This window comes from Desmodus rotundus, chromosome X (assembly GCF_022682495.2).
Source record: "Desmodus rotundus isolate HL8 chromosome X, HLdesRot8A.1, whole genome shotgun sequence".
NCBI lineage: Eukaryota > Metazoa > Chordata > Mammalia > Chiroptera > Phyllostomidae > Desmodus > Desmodus rotundus.
In genome coordinates, this window is record NC_071400.1 from 2530390 (window position 1) to 2551055 (window position 20666).

At 38.4% G+C, this 20666-nt stretch overlaps 1 protein-coding gene across 2 annotated transcripts; it reads right to left on the bottom strand.

The window, feature by feature from the left end:
- Positions 1-433: 433 nt before the first annotated feature.
- LPAR4 (lysophosphatidic acid receptor 4) lies at positions 434-13401 on the bottom strand. Of its 2 annotated transcripts, XM_045183813.3 has the most exons (5): positions 13109-13401; positions 10625-10720; positions 9724-9825; positions 7706-7757; positions 434-3136 (listed from the first exon to the last, which is right to left on the bottom strand). In XM_045183813.3, the coding sequence occupies exon 5, from the start codon at positions 3057-3059 to the stop codon at positions 1947-1949; it is 1113 nt and encodes a 370-aa protein (XP_045039748.1). In that variant the 5' UTR covers positions 3060-3136; positions 7706-7757; positions 9724-9825; positions 10625-10720; positions 13109-13401; the 3' UTR covers positions 434-1946. The 2 variants fall into 2 exon arrangements, with proteins under 2 accessions (XP_045039748.1, XP_053773230.1); XM_053917255.2 differs by lacking the exons at positions 9724-9825; positions 10625-10720; positions 13109-13401 and adding an exon at positions 8582-8599.
- Between the last annotated feature and the right edge of the window lie 7265 nt (positions 13402-20666).

The following is a 20666-nucleotide window of genomic DNA, read 5'->3' on the forward strand; positions in this document are numbered from 1 at the left end:
GGTACTATCAGGGAAAAGAGATAAGGAGAGGTTTATAATTTTGCTTATTGCTTTAAAATTTTTACTTTTTTGTTGTTGTTTTATGGTCTTTACTATTTTATTCACTTTCTGGCACAAGTTCCGAAACTTACATTTTAAATTGCTATATCATCCAGATATTTTTTAATTGATTAATGCTCATTTTAAGAATACTTTTCTTGTTTTGTGGTGTTTTGACTGTTTTTCTGTAGTGTATATGTGAGGGTGTTTATTTCCATCGCTTCGGGTATAAGCACAATATATCATCTTTAAAGCTTTATTGTACTCAGAAGTTTTCTTACAAGTCTTACTATTTTTAAATTTACACTCCATCCTATAAATGGTAGTTTTTTTTAAAAAAAAATCGTTGCTTTTGTTGTTTAAGTGAGCTACAAAATAGGTTTCCTCTTTTTAAAAAAATACTGATTTTTATTGCCCTTGAACTGGGTGCATAGCTGCATTTATGTCCAAAGCATCATATTAATGTTATACCATTTTTCAAGTTCTACAAATGCTCAAAAAATACAAGCTCTAAATTATTTGTGTTTTTCTTGTTTGGTGGGGGTTGTTTTGCTTTGATTTTTTTCCAATTCACACCTCACCTGGACACAAATTCAGCAGAATTCTACCTATATTGTGCTCCAAAATTTCATACAAATTTTCAAATTTAAAGATCCTCAGAGAATAAATAAAATATTAGTGCAAGTGCTAGGAATATCTTTTGCTGTTCTTATTCTTTTGTAGTTTTTCTGGGTTTTCTGTTTGCTTTGTTTATGGTTTGTATTGGTTTGGTTTGGTTTATGTAATTTTTTCAAGATGCTCCCAACCTGGGCACAAAGTCAGCAGCTCTGGCTATACTGTGTTCCAAAATTTAATATGAAAAAATAAGCAATTTAAAGTTACAAATCTCTCCTACCTCCCCAAATGATTAATGCAAGTTTTAAGAAAGCACTTTTTTTTTTGGTTTTATTGTTTGGGGTTTTTTTTATGACTTTGTTGTTAATTTCTTGTTTCAATTTGCTCCTAACCAAGACACAAATGAAGCAGCTTTCTGGCTTCATTGTGCTCCAAAACTTCACATGGAGACTATTTTATAGAAACCAGTTGCTCAAATGAAATATTGGAAATGTGAAGAAAAAAGGTTGGTGTTGCTTAGATTGTTTATGGACATTTGTCGTTTTATGTGATTTTCCATTGTGCACCTGCCTGAGGCACTTATTTAGCAGCTTCCTGGATTTGAAGTTTCATATAAAATCCTTAATGTAGTGTAAAAAAAGGAAGAACATTTTAAAAAACTGACACAGCTGGTTACTGTAAAATGTGTAAATCCAGTTAATTTTCTGTTTCTTCCCATCCATATTCATGCAAACACAAGTTATGATTCTGTTTTTAACATATATACAATAAATTTGCCAGCTCTTTTAAATTTGATACATTTCTTATTAATTATTTTAGGCTAAAATATCTTCTTGTGCTAAAATAAACTTGAAAATTCAAACAATTCAAACAAAAATATATCAGTAGTAATACAAAATGTTTTTTTAAAAATAATCCCTGAATTTGTTCTATATTTATAGGCCCAACCTAATTACCAAATATTTTTAGAAAGGAAATATCTTTTTAAAAGTTGGAAAGTAATCTCCATATCACCAAAGTCAAGGCCACTGGCCACTTATATAATGCGAAACAATGAAATTTCAAACCAGAGGAAGAGTTTGACAACTACTTTTGGTCGTTGTAATTAGTCTTGACCTATAATTATTGAACAAAACAGCATATGTACAGTAAATGTTCAAATAAATGTATCTGACTGTATTCATTACATTAATCTATTCTCAGTATCATTAGCTTCAAATCCTTCCTCTTATTCATAGCATAGGGAAATAATCATAGGAGAAAACATATTTGGACCTAAAGACAGCTCGTACCTAGAAGGTGGATTCCAGCATTAACTCACCACCGTTATGTGTTGTTTGATCACTAACCTCCTCTTGAATAGCTGGAAGGGAAGGCTTTGTGGTCAGAGGTGTTTCAGTCTTAAACAGGGACTCCATCCTGATATGGGTATTAATGTAAAAGGACTTCTGAAAGGACTCAAGGGTAAAGTAATAGATGAAAGGGTCAAAGCAACAGTTAAGAGTTGCAAGGCACAAGGTGATTGGGTACATAATCTTAGCAAATCTTTCCAAAAAGCAATTGGTAATGGCTTGGGAGCGCACCAGGGCATATAGGAAGAGAACAGAGTTATAGGGGACGAAACAGACCACAAAGACTGCCATATGCACTGTGATCATCTTCAGCACTTTTTTCTTATTGGTCCCAATTTGAGACAGCGTAGCAGGCTTGCGGAGGGTTCTTAGCACCACAGAAGAGCAAGAGACATTCAATATCAGAGGAATGATGAACCCAACAACTTCAATAAATATGGTGATCTTGGACAGATAAGTCTTCCAGACACGTTTGGAGAAGCCCTCAAAGCAGGTGGTGGTTGCATTGTTGACATTAGTGGTTGAGAACAAAGAGGCGGAAATACCACCACTGAGGACTAGGATCCAGACTCCAGCACACACAATGGCAGAATTCCTCCTGGTCCTAATGGTACGAGATCGGAAGGGATAGACAATGGCCAGGAAACGATCCACGCTAATACAGGTGAGGAAGAGCATGCTCCCATAGATGTTGGTAAGGAATGCAGTCCCAGAGATCTTGCAGAGAGTGTCACCAAAAGGCCAGTGGCGGTTGAAATTGTAAAATATTTTGAAAGGTAGAGTGCAGACAAAGAGCAAATCGGAGAGGGCCAGATTGGTGATGAAAATAGCTGTCTCACTCCTCATTTTCATGCGGAAGCAGAAGACAAACAGAGAAGCACTGTTGGTTATCAGACCCAGGATGAATACAACACTGTAGACAGCACCATTCAGATTGTACTTGAAGGAATCATCAACAATGCAAGTATTATTGGCAGTAGCATTGCCCAACCTGGGTCTGAGGCTTGAATTTAAATCTTGGAATTGGAAGTCAATGAATCTTCTGTCACCCATGGGTTTTTTTTCAGGAGGCCTGCTGGCTGCAGGGTTCACCACTCTCAGACTAGGGACTAGTAGGAAATGTTTTCCTCCTACGGGAGACAAGATGGAATGATTCATCATATCTGCCTTCCATCCATTTTTTTCTAAGGAGTAAAAGATATTCTGTCTATCCAGATTGGAAAAAACAATTAATTTGGTTTGACAAGTACCTTTTGAGTACCTACCATACACTATAAAGTACTGTAAGAGTATGTTGCAGGAGTGGAAGACGTCACACTCAATACAATAAGTGCAGTACTATGGCATTGTGATAAACAGGAATGAGGTGTTGTGGTTACATCCCAAGGCAAGAGATCAAGGCCAGGGGCAGGGGAGGAGAGACTCTGGTAGTTAAAACAACACTAATACTTTGAAATTTCTATGGCACTTTTTAGCTTTCAAAACAATGCTTTATTTGCTTCCCACAAAAAACACCATAAGGTAGGCAAGACAGGAATCATCACCGTATCACACAAGCAGAACCTGAGGCTTATGTAACTTAGAATTATAATGATGTCAGAATTAGAATATACAAATGGTACAGTCAGAACCAGAATTCAGGTTGCTTTAATTCCTAACCAAATAATTGTTAAAGTACTCTACATTGTATTGTCTGCAATATTGCTAAACTTCGTTGCCTCAGTATTACTTTTATTGCACGTGACCATAGTGGATATGAGACCTCTGAGACATACTCTTTAAAAAGTGGATACTGCCCTGGCTGGTGCGGCTCAGTGCTGGGGCTTGAGCCAGCCTGCAAACTAAACGGTCGCCGGTTTGATTCCCAGTATAGGGCACATGCCTGGGTTGCAGGCCAGGTCCCCAGTAGGGGGAGTGCAAGAGGCAACCACACCTGAATGTTTCCCTCCCTTCTCCCTCCCTTCCCCTCTGTCTAAAAGTAAATAAATAAAATCTTCAAAAAAAATTTTTAAGTGGAGACTAAACTCATGAAGTACCATATTTTTGCCATTGTAATGTGCTCCTGTGTATACTGTGCACCCATATTTTTGGGGCCAAACTTTCAGGAAAAAAATCTTTCATTTTAATTTTTTAATTCAATTTTATATTTATTTATATTTAGAAATGAAATGAGTATTGGATTCCAGGGCATTATTTTACATACCGATATCATTACTGCTTTCTAGAGTTACATTTTTAATGCATAAGCATAAATAAAAGAATTTAAAAAGATTTAAATAAATACAGAATTAGTAGTACCCATATATAATGTGCATCCTTATTTTTCCCTCAAAAATCTGGGCAAGAAAGTGCACCTTACACACGGCAAAATACAGTAAATTGCTGATTCACCTTTCTTTTCTAAAACATGATTTCAGAGAGCAGGGATCCTCCAGTTAATTAAAAGTTCCAGGTAAAAGGTTTTTCACTGTATCACATTGCCTTTCTATAGAGACAATTCAAATTAACAATCTCGGCATTTCCCTCTTGCAGACCGTGGTTCCCTGTCCAACCTTCTCTCATGCTAAACCCTAAGCCTGGATATCTTCCTTCTCCCTCTCCCACTGCCCATTCCATCAGTTATTTTCATGCCTTCAGCCCCTGAGATGGCCCTGGTCAATAAAGCCTTTTCTGGTGAATACAAGTGAAATGTATTCTGAACTGGCCAGTTACATGCCCTCTGCCTGCCACCACTTGTACATGTGGCAGCCATTGACTTAATCATCTCTGCTGGGTATCTGAGCCAACATCGTTCAAAGCTGCATATAGAAATCTTACTAACTTCTCCTAGATCAACAGCTGCGAATGGACAAGGACTGTCTTTTGAATGTTCTATATATCCCTATGGACAAGCAGCTGCTGAACGAATTCTTTTGCATGAGGAGGATATGGAATAAAAGTGGTCTTTGTTCTCTGATATACCCAGTAATGGGTTTTTACATGATTATATTTTAAAATGGAAAGGCATTTTTTTTTGAAGTTATTCCTCCTTACGTCACTCTTTCCTTCCAGCTCCCAGGGAACAGGCCAAAGATCATTTCTATATCAAAAAGAAGGGAGTGGATGGGAGAACCTGCCAGAGGTATAGAGGCCTCAAGTCACTTCAGGGTTTGGCTTGAGAAAAAAATGACTTGAGAAAAATAATTCAATCTCTGCAGTGCCTACAGGGAGAGATGAACTTGGATAATACAGGGTGCGAAGCAGAGTTGTCATTTTTCATAGCTAAAGTTTTCAAATTCGAATTGGGAACTTGCTATTCCTGATTTCCCGTTTAACAAATCTCTATGGAGTGCTTCCCCTGAGCCTCATACAGCACTAAGGTCATGTTCCTTCTTGACCATTTTAACTCAGAAGCCCAGCCCAAATTTGCCAGAAGCAACCTTGATATACAGAAGCAGGAGCTAGAATAAGCAAGGTCCAGGATGGGAAAAAAAGCCAGATGAGGAAGTAGGAAAAATAGGTGGGGCGAGCAGAGAGGAGAAGGGAAAGAAAGTAGCAGAGAAAGAAAAACTGGAGAATTGAGAGAAAGCGGATAAGAAAGGGTTGGGAGAAAAGACGTTGCTGGGTAGAGGTCAATGCTGCCATCTAATCTGTATTCAGGGCCTCAAGGTGTTTCTGCTTCACAAGTACTCCAATACCATCTTCTCTATCTTGCTTTATTCTCACTCATTTCAGCTTTCTCAGGAAGAACAGTATGCAACTACTATGCTTAAAGCCACTGAAGCTGATCAGGAAAATACAGGAAGAGACTGGAAGAATGCAGTCAATGGATTTCATATACTACTTTGGGAGCTGTAGACACAAGTTTCTGCACTTGGTTTCACCAATGAGATGGCAGAAACAAAAAGAAAATGGCAAACTTGTCAACGGCTTAAACCACTTATATATTATTTTACCACCCCCACTCACTACCCTAGTCTAGAGATCTTTTTTAAATTGTTGGAAGAAATCAAGAGCTCAGTGGGTTGGGTGTCATCTAGAGAACTGAAAGGTCACCAGTTTGATTCCCAGTCAGGGCACATGCCTGGGTTGCGGGCCAGGTCCCCAGTAGGGGGTGTGCAAGAGGCAACCACACACTGATGTTTCTCTCGCACATCAATGTTTCTTTCCCACTCTTTTTCCCTTTGCCCCCTGTCTAAAAATAAATAAATAAAATCTTTTTTAAAAAGAAAGATATCAAGATAGTCAAAAATATCCCTCTAACATAGTTACACAATCTAAAAAAATTATGGGACTGCAAAATCCAACATTAAAACCAAGCTTTTTTCACTAAGATGTTCTTGCACCTGCCTTCTATAATAAGTACTGCCAATAAGTTTATTTATTCGGAAAATGCTTTCATAATAGAAGCCTTTTCACCCCTTCCCAGAGTCCCTCCAGTCTGCCCACTGGTGACCCATTTACACAGCATGGTTCTAGCTCACTGACTAGGTATTATTTTGTGCTGCCCAAGATGATGTGTTTGAAATAGGTGAGCTCTGTCTCCCCAGTTTTCCATTCAGTTTTATGTCTCCCAGAATGTATGTGCTATGCCCACAACAGGCAGTCTGCAAATGTCTGATACTTCTGCTTTGCTGCTTTGAGTAACCAAATATTGCGGGAGAGAAAGGACCACAGACAAGAAAGCATTAGTGTCAATCCTGAAGAGAGGGCATGGGAAACTGCCACTAAGGCCCTATTCATAGCTTTCCCTTGTTTGAACACACAGCACCTTTGCTGTCTAGCAGGGAGGGTGTGGTCCTGGGCCTTAACACAGCATTGGAAGCAAAGAGTTCTATTTCCGACTCAGAAACTGGTTCACTCTGTAACTTGGCTATACAGTTTCTCTTCCCTGTATAAACATGCCTCTAAGCCTCACGGCTGAGGTTAGGAAGATTCAACAGGGCTTATGAAGAGCTTTATGAGCCTGCCAGTGTTCAGTTCTACCTCACCACAAAGAAACATCATAGAAGCTTGTTTCCTTCTCACTCCACAACTAGACACCTACTACTGTCTTCCTCGGTATGCTGAACTTGACACTGGCAACATATCCTTCTCCTCACACCATGTATACCTTACATCTCAGAGAGCCCCTCTTGAGTTTCAACCTTAAAACACAATTTCCGCATAACGGGACAATCCAAGAGGCAATCTAAAAAAATCAGAGAGATATTTAGCTCTTAAGTTGATTCTGAAGGAGAATCAACATTCTTCAAGAAACAAGTTCTCTTTTCTGACTGGCTTCCTCGCTTTTCTAAAAAAACAGAAAAAACCCAACAGTGTTTTTTAACCACTAGATTTTCCTAAATGGCTAACATATTGTGTGCTGAATGGAGGCAAAGGGCCAACTCTTGAGCTTCAGATGAGATCAAGAAGAAAAAATAGACTGACGCAATTAATTACATCTTCCACTGCAAGTAGCATTAGACTATTGTCTTGTGAAGACCTCTGCGGCCAATTATTCCAACGATTAATCACCTAAAGGGGTCAGAGTGCTGGGTGGGTGTATTTTCATTGACAATGGACAGGAAGCATGTCACCTCAAGGTTGACCGAACAGAAATCTGACCCCCAATGAGTTTTTAACTCTGACCTACACATATGGAGCCAATTCGGACAGTTCATACTAATGTTCACAATTTTGTTCTTTTTAAAAATATTTCTAATGTTAATGAAACATACCTTGTTTGGGGTCTTTGGGACTCTTGCAGGAAGTGGCGTTAGACTTTTGGTCCTATAAAAATGAATACTTAAATCATTTCACTTTACTAATGCTAACTTTTCACATGATACATTGAAAACAAAATTCTAGCCCTGGCTGCTGTGGCTCAGTGGATTGAGCTCTGGCCTGTGAACCGAAAGGTTGCTGGTTCGATTCCCAGTCAGGCAACCAATTGATGTTTCTCTCACACATCGATGTTTCTTTCCCTCTCTTTTTCCCTCCCTTCTCCTCCCTCTGAAAACACGTAAATAAAATCTTTGAAGAAGACAAAGGTCTAAATTCTGACACATGCCCAGTAGCCTAGAAAGGCTGGCTTGCTTTTGTTCCCTACAGAAGATAGTCCAAAGATTAAAAAAAAAGGCTTGAAGGCAAAGTATACTCAAATTCTCATGCTTTGCTCCCTTTTTCATGAGCCTGGGTCAGACCAGAGTGCTTCTGATTCCCAGAGCATTTCCTCTTTCTGCTCTGGTTGGCCGCTTAGGAACATTGACACAATGGTTTTCAGAGGAAGCTGAAACCTATTGTATCCTTGCCTATAAATATCTAGCAGTAAAGCAAACCAAAAAATACAAAAATGTTGCAACAAATACAGATGTAAATCGTCATGCTGGAGTAATGGGGAGTATGCACACACTGTTGCTCCTCAGATGAGCAGCTGCTAACAGATATGACTCCTTAATAAAATCTTCCAGGCCAAGTCACAGGGACAGGTCACAATCATCCATGTGGTCCCAGTTGATGTAACTATGCACTGGTTGATGTCCCATAATCATTTTCAAAATACAACCCAGCCTTATGACATTACACAAGGAGGAAGCCATAGGGAAATATTTCACCTGTGCTGGCAAGTTGATCTGTATCCAGTCTCATTTCATACAAGCCTCCCTGTGTGTCAAATGTTTAGAGTGACATTGGTTAATAAGATTATATAGGTTTCAAGTGCAGAATTTTATAACACATCATCTGTATGTTGTACTGTGCGTTCACCACCCCAGGTCGAGTCTCCTTCCATTACCATTTATCCTCCTTTACCCTCTTCCACCTCCCCCACCCCCTTCCCCTCTGGTGATCGCCATACTGTTGTCTGTGTCCATGAGTTGTGTTTTTTTTCTTTTCTTTTTTTTTTTTTTGCTTAATCTCTTCAGACAACAGACTGACAGCCTTATTTAGTTTTGATGCAAGAAATATTCTTCTAAAAATGGCTTCTCTACACTGAATTTGCTTTGCACTGAAATTACTACGGCTGTTTTGCCCCCTACACACTCTGTTTGCGAAAAGCAGGACATCAACACAGGCTTTAATATGAGCAAATTCTATTCTCACAGATTAACCTGATTTTTTTTTCACCAAAAAGTACTCCAGCCTCCCACTAACCTGATGACAGACTCTAATCTTTAGAAAATAATATGGTTTAGTCCTCAACATGAGAGGGCCAAAGATTGCATCAACCCTACTAAAGTAGAATTTCCCCTAGCAGTTAGTTATAGAGTAAGACAACTGCAGAGGAATTGCTCAACCTAATATTATGAAATTGTCCTGAGACAATATATCATCTCAGCAGAAGCCTCAGATCTTTGGGGAAAAAGTTTGGGTGTTCCTGTATTTCCAAGTTCTGTGAGGCTCATACATGCCAACGAGGAATTCAGCTTTATTTCACAGATTTGGACAGGAAAATTAGTTATCAATTTGCATAGTGATTCATCTGACATTACTGGATACTGATCCCGATAATATGAATAAAGACCATGTCTCCCATCTTAGAAGGCATATACCAGTGGCATAAAGGCTTAAACCAAGGAATCAATATTCATCTACACCCAAACTGCCTGGATGAGAATACACAATTACAACTGCTGCATCCATTCCTCATTTGGAGATTAGATCATCTGTAATAAACTGGAAGTACTGGTTACAAAAAAAGTTGAAGAATAAACTTAAGAATTTTGGAGGAAGCTATTACCAGGAGAGTGGTACTCACCGCATTAGTTTAAACCAAATTCTGGCACCAAGTTTATCTGAGACTTGGGTGATCAATGAACTTTCTGGAGGAACTGTGGTTAGGGATTTCTTCCAATGGATTCTGTGAAACAGAATTAGTCACAATTGTGTGACATGGAAAGAACTTTTCAATAAAATGTATGTCAAGATCATAGGGTAAAAAAGTATAAAAGATATAAAGCAAAGTAAATGAGAGCCAACATATTTTTAAGTGGTATCTAAATGTTTTGGATTTCATTATTACAGAATTTCAGATAACATTTTCTTTCCCAAACCTGCCACTACTGTGCTAGATTTTCTTAGTTATATTAATAAGCATAAAGTCTGTGAGTCTGTCTAACCTATAATCATCTAAAGATAACAAATGACAAAAGGCATCAGAATGCTTTCTCCACTTCCATCAGGTGATACATTAAATTAAAAATAACTGAACAAAGGAGATTTATTTGTTTGTTCTGAAGTTATGTTGGTTCTTTGTTCTCTCTTTCTTTTCTTTTCCCCTGGCAACAACTGTTACAATTGGGCAAGAGCCTTGATAAGGGAACAGGAAAGAAAACTGGAACAACAGGTGGAGACACCACTGCCCTGTCTCCAACCTGAACTCCCACCCCAGTTAAATTTATATCTCCCCTGAACTACAGTGACAGGAGCGAGGCTTCAGTGCCTGGTGTTGTTAGCACACTGACAATCACTGCTGCCTGTCCCAGGATGCACTAGGCCTACCCAACCCAGCAGGCCTCCAGCATCCTCAAATCACAACTCTGCACCAAATACTTGTATCCAACCAGAAACAGTTGGCAATTCTTACAAGTAGCACCTGCATTTGAACGCTACTCATTTACTGTCTATAAAGTACAGTCATCTGCCAGGGCCAAACTTACATAATTTTCACATTTGAACCTCTTCTGAACAAAGGTGGCCTAAGCAAAGCAGACTGCTAAATAATCCTCCAAATCTCCTGCAGTATTTTTTCGAATCTAAGAGAGCCAAAATAAAAATAATAAAATCATTAGACAACTGAAAATATATTTGATGCCACCTTAATATTGAGGAGAATTGATTTTCACACCCCTCCAGCCAGAGAGCAATATTCCTGGAATAAAATGAATATTATTTTACTGGTTTATCTTAAAGGCAGGCAGCAACATTAACATTTCTTCCTTTGATGGCTTTCACAATTGATACAGATTATAAAGAAAACTTCTTTTTTATTAGGAATCCACGCAGATTTGGAATTTCAAATACCTGGAAGCTTTCATATTTGTTATTAATTCAATACAGCCACATCCAGCCCCATTACTAGCTGTGGGAGAGCAACTCACAATCCCTTTGTGGACCTCAGTTTATTTTCTCCTTCCACCTTTTGCCTTAATTGACAGCAGCCTTCAACTGGTGCCATGGCCTCGCTGACCCCTTCAGTCAGTTATTTTCACCTGCTCCCACTTGTCATTGCAAAAAGAAAATGAATCCCTCAAAGTGTGAGGTAAGGGGAATTAATTTTTATCAGACTCAATGAAATTGTGGACAGATTTATTTTCCTTGTTTTAATTGAGTTATAATTGACATACAATGTTATAGTAGCTTTAGGTGTACAACATAATGAGTGGATATTTGTATTTATTGCAATGTGATCACCACAATAAGTCTGTCATCATATATAATTTAGATCTTTTTTACTATCAGAAGTAAATATTATTAACTAGTGCCAGAAGCTAAAACCACAGATCCAGAAGCCATTTATATTCTCAAGTCTTCCTAATGCCCTCATTTTTCTCATACTCTGTATGCCCATATCAGTAGACTTATCAGCTCTGTGAAGGTTTAATCCTCAACCTTTGCTCCCTGTTCTCCAGTCACCTTGTCACCTCTCTCCCTCAACCTGTAAGGTTATCAAAATACCTCCAAACAGAACTATATAAAATCAGTAGGACTTATCCCATGCATTGTTCTGATAAAATTACTTATCTACTAAAAGCGAGGCTGCATTCCCAGGGGTAGGGGACCTCCTATTATGCTCCCAATTTTCAGTAGTAATATTCACAAATACATTATAGGTTTTCTTATCCTTCCCCATTAAGAAGACCCAGGAGCAGGCCAATCCATAACCATATACACAGGAAAATGGCAGCTACACAATTAGGCCCTGACCACACCACAGCAAGAGGCGGTACTCATGCATTTTCTCTCAAAGGGAATGGAATAAATGAGGCTCTAACTAAGCTTGGCCTGAGCGGTGTTGTTAGGCAACTTCCCAGTCCTCTCTTTAACTTACAGAGAGTACACATTCTGAAAGGCTGCTCTGATTGTTCCAATAGGGCTTTCATTCGCATCTCTGATTGGCAGGAGATGCTTTAGAGTGCAGACGCCATCAAGTTTATCAGCTGAACTCATCCTCTTTAGGAGGGATGTAAACTTTTCATCTGCGACAAGGAAAAAGGATTTAAAAATCTATGTTGATGGGATATGCTGTTTGGAAGTTTGTTCTGAAAAATAAACATGTTTCAAAGCCACTGAATAATTTGGACCTTAGGTTATTATTGTTATCTTCATGTTAGTCCAGGAAAAAGAAAGATGGTAATTTGGTAGGGTAGGCAAGTGAATAACCCCAAACTCTGAAATGTTCAAAAATTTGGATTTGTCTGGTTTTGTCCATGCTGGAATAATGATGAATTATATTACTACATTTCCTGAAACAAAATAACTGAAATACAATATTTATCAATTCAATAAGATCTTGTTGCTAAAAATCTTAAAAATATTCAGAATATACAAGGAGAGAATTTTAAATATGTCACGTTATTGCATTTGTATAAAAGCAGCAATTCATTTCACATATAATAGCAAATTCAATTTAAGCCAGAATTAGTTTTTCATTAAATTATGTTTCTTTTTTTATAGTCAAGTTCATGAATTATTCAATATAGCAAATGTCACATTCTTCATAAATCAATTAAGCATCAAAGGCAAGCCCCATATACTCTGACTAGAAGAAACCTCATCATAATAGGAGCCACATTAGCTCACAATCAATTGCAAACCAAAGAAATATAAAGCAAGCCAAAAGAATTTCTAAGCTCTACTCTGTGATTTTTAAGTCGGCTCTCTAGGACAACTATGTTTACATAAATCAAGAGCCTGAAAATCCTGTATCTTCTCCACTGAAACAATATTATTGCCAAAACAATAGAAATTTTTGGGTTTTTTGGTTTGTTTGTTTTTTACCATTCAACACGACGATCTGTTCAGCACTTCAGAGTTGAAATCTAACTTCTTTCCCGGAACATTCAAAGCGTTTCCACTGAAGTTTGTTACGCCGTCCCCCCACCCACAAACGCCCAAATCAAATCTTTCTCAAAGAGACTTACCCCAAGAAAGAGTGTGCTAGATGAGTGTGTTCATGCCTGTAGAAAATTAGCTAATAAACATGTGAAAGGGCAACTCGCACTTTAAAAGTGCATATTTTAATCCATTATTTTTTTTTTAACAGGGAAAGGTTAGCCCAGCCCAAAGTAGCAGACTCTGGGCTGCCGCAGCTTCTTACAGCAAACCGCTCATTCTGAAAATGTGAGCTTATTTACATCTATCTCTTTCCCTTTGTTAAGGAATGGCCCTCTTGAATGCTGCAGCCGGCATGCCTTTAACAAACCGGACACAAGAAAAGGCCCAAACTCCCGGCTGAAGCTGAGGGCCGGGGGAACTTCTGGGGGTCTCAAAAGGAAATGCTTTTCATTGGATAAGGAGGCATTATTAGGAGCCGAGACCCCGCCCAGTCCCCTGTGCTCCATCGTTCCCTTAGTCACCAATCACTGGACTGAAGTTTTTCCTTAAAGAGCATTGCCCAGGAAAAGTAGTTTTCACAGTCAAGAATTAGCAGCTTAAGTGCCACTTGACAGTATAAAAAGTGTCTTTCCTAACCAATTAATCCACAGAGAAAGCCTGTGTGCCTGTCTTTGCTACAGGACTGCTACCCTCCCTACATTTCTAATGAGGAGGAGGAAACAAACCGCCAAGCAGGGGGGAGTGAATTATGAGCAGACCCTGTTTACTTTAACATTTAAAATACTTAACTAAAAATAAGAGAATAATTACAACAAAACTGATCATAATAATTAGGGTGCAGGGAAAGGCAAAAGGAATGCTACTTTAAATACATCCTATTATACTATGTACAATTAAACCTCACACCACCACAAAAAAATGCAAGGCAATGCTACTTTCACTGAAGCCAGTGAAATGCCCTCACAGGGAGATGGGGGAGGGGGATCCTGGACCTCTACTACCCACCTTCCATGAACTAGGGAACACTCTGCAGCAAAAGGAGGATCTGCATGTCTCTTGAATAACTGCCTGGCAGGAAGTCTAATTACCATGAAATTTGCAAAGTTTTGCACAAAACCAAAAAAAAAAAAAGTACAGATACAATCTGGTTATAATGGGGAGTTATCTTCAACTGTATACCTCCTCCCCCCTGGGCACGTTGTTTTTCTGTTGGTTGACTGCCTTTTTTTTTCTCTCCCTATTTTTTCCTTCGGCCCTCCCTTTCTGTGACATGAATTTGTTGCAGGAATTCACTCATCCATTTGTAACTATTGCTAGCCCTTCCCCTCTTCCAGCGCCCCCCACCCCCATCCTCTCTCCTCTGCCTCCATTCACTGCCAAAACTACCACCAACACCAATCCCTCCCCCTTCTCTACAACGAAATTCTTAGGCCAGGGAGGTGGTTTCTTTCTCTGAATAGAGCAAATGCCCCTGGAGAACTGGGGGATCCTGCGCCTGCTTCAGAATTTACATCTGAGTTAACTAAGCTGCCTCCCAAATAAACATGATTCGAGTTTCCCCATCCTCCCTCTTTATTCAGCTCTATTGTGGCTGTTCTCACTACCAGTCAAGGCCGGTAAACAAGGGAGTATGAATAAGCTAATACTAGCCTTATGACTTGTGACTGATTGTGAAAAGCATTTTCTCTGTTGCTTCCACACTCCCCCACCCCCCAGCCTCTATTCTTTCTGTCACCGCTCCAGTTATCTCAGATGGGTCCATATCTATCAGATGCCGGTATAGGCTCTATCTCCACAGAGTGGTCATTTACCCACTCAGGGCCAGGACTAGCCCTTGGTGAATTTATCAATCTACAAGTAAAAGATACAGTCACTGCCCTGCAGTGCCCCACAGCCTAGCTGGAGCCATAAGACATGTGAAAGAGTGAGATACCAATGGCAAATTTTATAGAGAGACTAAAATAGTAATATGGAGAGTAAGTTCTGTAACGGATCAGAGGATGGAGATAAAGTCCCATGGACAGGGGAGGGCTTCCCAGAGGAGGTGGGATTTGAACTGGACCTTAATGGATGATTCGTATTTAAATAAACCAAGAAAAGAAGAGGAAATTTTTCCAGGTGGCCAGACCCAAGTTATCAAATGCAAGAGGTATGAAGTGAGACAAGGTGAAAAGGAAGCTTGTTTGTAGGGGAAAAAAAAAGTGTAAGGAAAAGAGATTTACAAGGGAGTGCTCAGTTATTGCAACTCAATGCACTATAGTGATTGAAATCAACCTATAGTCATGGTCACTGTCTGTCTGTCTGTCTGTGTGACCAGCTCACTTTCTCCTCTTTGGCTTAATAGCCCTAAGTCTTCCAATTCATCTGTCTTAATTTCTCCCTAAAGTACTCAAGTACCTTTCTGATGAAGCTCACAAATGACTCCCAGATCTTTTACCATATCACTCGGTCACAGGTCCTTTAGCATCACTTTTCCTGTTTCTGAGCTCCAGCCTCCCTGACCCGCTTGCATCTTCCTATAAGGTATTACCTCTCACACCGTGGACGTTTCCGTATGCTATTCCCCCTGCCTGGAGCACTCCTCCGCTCCCTAGCCTCCCCTTCACCAAGGTAATTCTTAGTCTTACTTCAGAAATTATCCCAGTAATTATGCCTTAACCCCAATTTTAGGTCATAGCTGTTTATTATATATTCTTACAGTACCATCCTTCAATACATTTATCACAGGTATAATTTTAAAAGCCAGTGTGAATTTTTTTATTTGTATGATCATTTGATTGTCAGTCTCACGCAACTGTAAACTCCGTATCTGCTTAATACAAAATTACTGTTACCAGTGATCACAAAACCTCCTGTCCCTGACCTCTCCTATCTAAGCAAAGCAGCAGAGTTTCTTTTCTTAAATTCTCAGCTGAAAAAAAGTATCATTTCATCCATTTACAAACAAGTCCACATCAGGGACTTGTTTGTTTGTTATTTTAGAACAAAGAGTGCATACAAAAAAAGAAAAAAATCCCATGAACAAGACAGTACTGAATCTTAGCCACTACCATCCCCCTTTGCCCTCACCTCACTCCTTGCTGCAAACATTCTAGCTTTGCCTGTTCCAATATTTGTAAGGTGGAAGGGAGAAAATGAAAGTTTTTCCAGGGTGTTCTCCAAACTGCCAGTTAAGAGCTACAAAACTTAACCCCAAAAATCCTATAAAAATAGCTTTCATTGAGTTTCTGATGTCTTTCCCACTGAGGGGAAAATGAATCTGCAGCTGAAAAAGTGCCTTCAGAACTACCTGAGGGAGTATGTGTTTCATTTTTATCTGTTTGAAAAGAAAGCAACTGAAACATGACTAACTTCCAACACGGAGTTTACACACTTACAGAAGAATAGCCAGATGCTCCAGACCTACACACTCCAAACCCAAATCAATTTTTCTTTCTGCCAGCAACAACAAAGGACAGGGTGAATTCACCCAAGTGCCAGAGCCTCAGCATTATGCTAGTTTCCTTAGAAACAGTACAAATGGAAGCAAAGGATTTTAACTATGCCTATGGCTTAGGGTCAGCCTGAGGGTTTTGGTAACATTCACATTCTCTAAATGCAAGTAGTACCCACATAAACCTGAGTAGAGTTCAGGAACGGAAGTCATTTAAATTACTAACTTTGCATTAATTTTCAGATGCATTGAGGCCTGTCAGAAAACAAAGAAAGGTGAGATCCTGAATTCTCCAGTCTCTTTTTAAATGCAGGCTTCTTTTGTTCCAATGGGAGGAAGAGATCACTAGGTCAGGTTCCGAGCTGGTTCTAAACATGGGGCATGACATCTCTGAAAGGGAAGGAAATATTTTTTAAGCACAGCCCCTGGACGATTTTTAGCTCATACTTCACACTGGAGCACCATCACCCGTTAGTTGTTTCTCTAGCAACTGAAATTTCCTTCTCACTAACTGAATGGGTTTAGATAGTAGCAAGTTCCCATTGCTATAGGCGAGGTCGGTAGTTAGAGAAAATGAGCATTTTTATCAAAGAGCTTAGTAAAATGCCCAAAAGCCTTGAATGTTTGGTATAGGTAAGAAAAATGTCAAGGTAGTAATAATAATAATGGCAATAGAAAACCTTTCCTGAGCATTATTATATTCCAGGCAATCTTCTAAGAGCTTTACCTATATTTATTTACCTAATATGCACAAGTCCTATTTTATACTTAAGAAAAATCAGGTGTAAAAAGTTAAGGACTTGCCCAAAATCTCACAGCTAGTAATTCCTCTATTAATTCTGGTCATTTCTGAACTATTACTTGTAATCACATTTTATTTTGATAGAGCACTTTCAACCTTATCCAAATTATCATTGTTTAAATATATAATCTTTATTATATTTTTCCATTATGGTTTATAACCCTTATACAGCCCTCCCCCCAGCAATCCCCACCCTGTTGTCCGTGTCCATGAGTCCTTTTTCCTTTTTGCTCAATCCCTTCACCCCCTAACCTCCCCCTCTACTAGCTGTCATCCTGCTCTCTATCTATGAGTCTGTCTTTGTTTTCCTTGTTAGTTCAGTTTGTTCATTAGATTCCAAATATGAGAGAGATCATATGGTATTTGTCTTTCTCTGACTGGCTAATTTCACTGAACATAATGCTCTCCAGATCCACCCATGCTGTTACAAAGGGTAAAATTTTCTTCTTTTTACAGCTGAGTAGTATTCTGTTGTGTGAATGTCCCATAGTTGTTTTATCCACTCATCTACACTTGGGCTGCTTCCATATCTTAGCAATTGTAAACAACGCTGCAATGAACATAGGGGTGCTTATGTTCTTTTGGATTAGTGTTTTGGGTTCCTTAAGATATAGTCCCAGCAGTGGGATCACTGGGTCAAAAGGCAGATGCACCTTTAATTTCTTGAGGTATCTCCATACTGCTTTCCGGAGGATCTGCCTTTTGAAATGCAAACTGCTCAGAAGAATCTGACAAATCCCACCAACAGAATGTGTGGCTTTTGAACGATTCTAAGATTTGAAAGTCTCTGGATCTGCATATGACAGTATGAGGCCTAAAGTCACAGGCTAACAATTCTCAAAGGCATTAGGAAAAAGTGATTTACCTACGACAACAAAGCTGATAGCAAAACCATATGAAAGTGCAAGTGTGTTGTTGGCATTACGTTAGGATAAATCTGAAGTAAATTTTGATAAGTTAACCTAAATATTGGAAACCCAAGAGTAACCACTGAGAAAGTACCTCAAAAATATAGTAAAGGATGTCATTAAAGGATGACAAAAAAGGACACTAGAAAATAGCCACTCAAGACACAGAGAGATAGTAAAAGAGGAATATTTTACAAAAATATTCGTGAGACTTATAGAAAACAAAAAGCAAAATGGTATATGGAATTACAGCCATATCAATAATAGCATCAAATAGGATAGACTAAACAATTCAACCAAAAGCCACAGATCATGAGACTTATAAAAACAAGATCCAGCAATATTCTCCCTATGAAGTATACACTTTGGATTCAAAACCACAAATTTTTTGAAAGTAAAAGGATAGAAAAAGATCTACCTCACAAAAAAATAATGAAAAAAAATTACACAACTGTAATTGAATAACAATAAAAAATTAAAATTAAAAAATAATAATAATTAAAAAAAGAGTGCCTATAACTAACATCAGATAAATTAGACTTAAGATAAATAAGTCTTACTAGGGCTAAAGAGAGACATTTAAAAATGATAAAATGGGCAATCTATCAGGAATACTGTTATGGTTATAAACATATATGCACCCATATACAGAGGCACAAAACACATGAAGTATCGACTTACTTAACTGAAGGAATAAATATGCAATTTAAGACTCATTGTTGGAGACATCAGTACCTTGCTTTCCATAATGGATAGGATGATCAGACAGAAGATCAAGAAGGATGTAAATAATCGCAAAACACTATGCTCCAACTGGACCTAATAGAATAGTTCTATTACACACTTTACACCACCAGCAGAGTATACACTCTTCTCAGATGCACACGGAGTATTCTGCAGCATAGGCCACATACAGAGCATAAAACATGTCTCAATAGATTGCACAAGATTAAAATCATACAAAGTATGTAGACAGCCCTCAGTGAAATTAGAGACCACCAACAGAAACAGATCATGACTTTTGAAGGTGAAATAATATGCATTTCTAAATACTACTGGGTAAAAGAAGAATCATAAGTCTAAGGCCATACCATCCTGAACGTGCCTGATCTCACCTGATCTTGGAGCAAGAATCATAAGGAAGCAAATAGTTTAGGATGAACAATCATGAAAACACAACATAACCTAAACTTCTGTGATGCAACAAAAGCAGTTCACAGGGGGAAATTTATAGTTGAAAATAACTATGTTTTAAAAAGAATAAAAATCTCAAAACAATGCCTTAGCTTTTCACCCTAAGACACTAAAAAAGAAGAACAATCTAAACCCAAAGTAATTATAATGAAGAAAATAATAATTATTAGACACTAATAAAGTACACTGAAAAGAAAAAAGTGTTATTGAAAAAATTTACAAATATATGAACAATGGAATGACAGCCTATGTTTATGGATTGGATAACATAATATTCTCAGAAAAGAAGTACTCCTCAAATTGATCTATAGATTCATACATTACCTATCAATATCCCAGCTGAGTTCTTTGCAGAAAATGACAAGCAACAATTCATATGGGAAAGAAAGAGGCCCAAAACAACCAAAATAATCTTTAAAAAAAAGAAGAACAAAAAACATTTTAAAAAAGAAGAAAGTTGGTAGACTCACACTTAACCAACATCAAAACCTACAATAAAGTTACAGTAATCAAGATTCTGTGTAACTGGCATAAGGATGGACAGGTGTATAGATGAATAGAAGTGAGAGTCCAGAAACAAACCCACACTTTTGTGTCAGTTGAGAGTTGACAAGGGCACCAAAACAATTACACGGGGAAAGAATAGTCTTCTCACAAATGGCACTGGGCAAACTGGATATAAACAATCAAAAGAATTGTTTTGGACCTCTACTTCACATCGTACACAACACACAAAACTCCAAAGTAGACCATATGAAAATGCAAGTGCGTTGCCATTACATTAGTATAAATCTGAAGTAGATTTTGATAAGTTAACCTAAATATTGGAAATCCAAGAGTAACCACTAAGAAAGTATCTAAAATTGCCCTGGCTGGTGTGGCTCAGTGGATTGAGCGCCGGCCTGCAAACCAAAGGGTCACCAGTTACAATACCCAGTCAGGACACATGCCTGGGTTGCGGGCCAGGTCCCCAGTTGGGGGATCGTGAGAGGCAACCACACATTGATGTTTCTCTCCCTCTCTTTCTCCTTTCCTTTCCCTCTCTCTAAAAATAACTAAATAAAACTTTAAAAAATAAATAAAGATTCTTTTAAATGGACAAATATACATTTATCCAAAGAAAATAAATGGCCAATAAGCCCAAGAAAAGGTGCTCAACATCACTAAGTATCTGGGAAATACGAGTCAAAACCACAATGAGATACTACCTCATACCTAGTAGAATGGCCATTATTTAAAAAGAAAGTACCTAAGAGTATGTTGAGAAATTGGAACAACTGTACACTGTTTGTGGGAATGTGAAATGG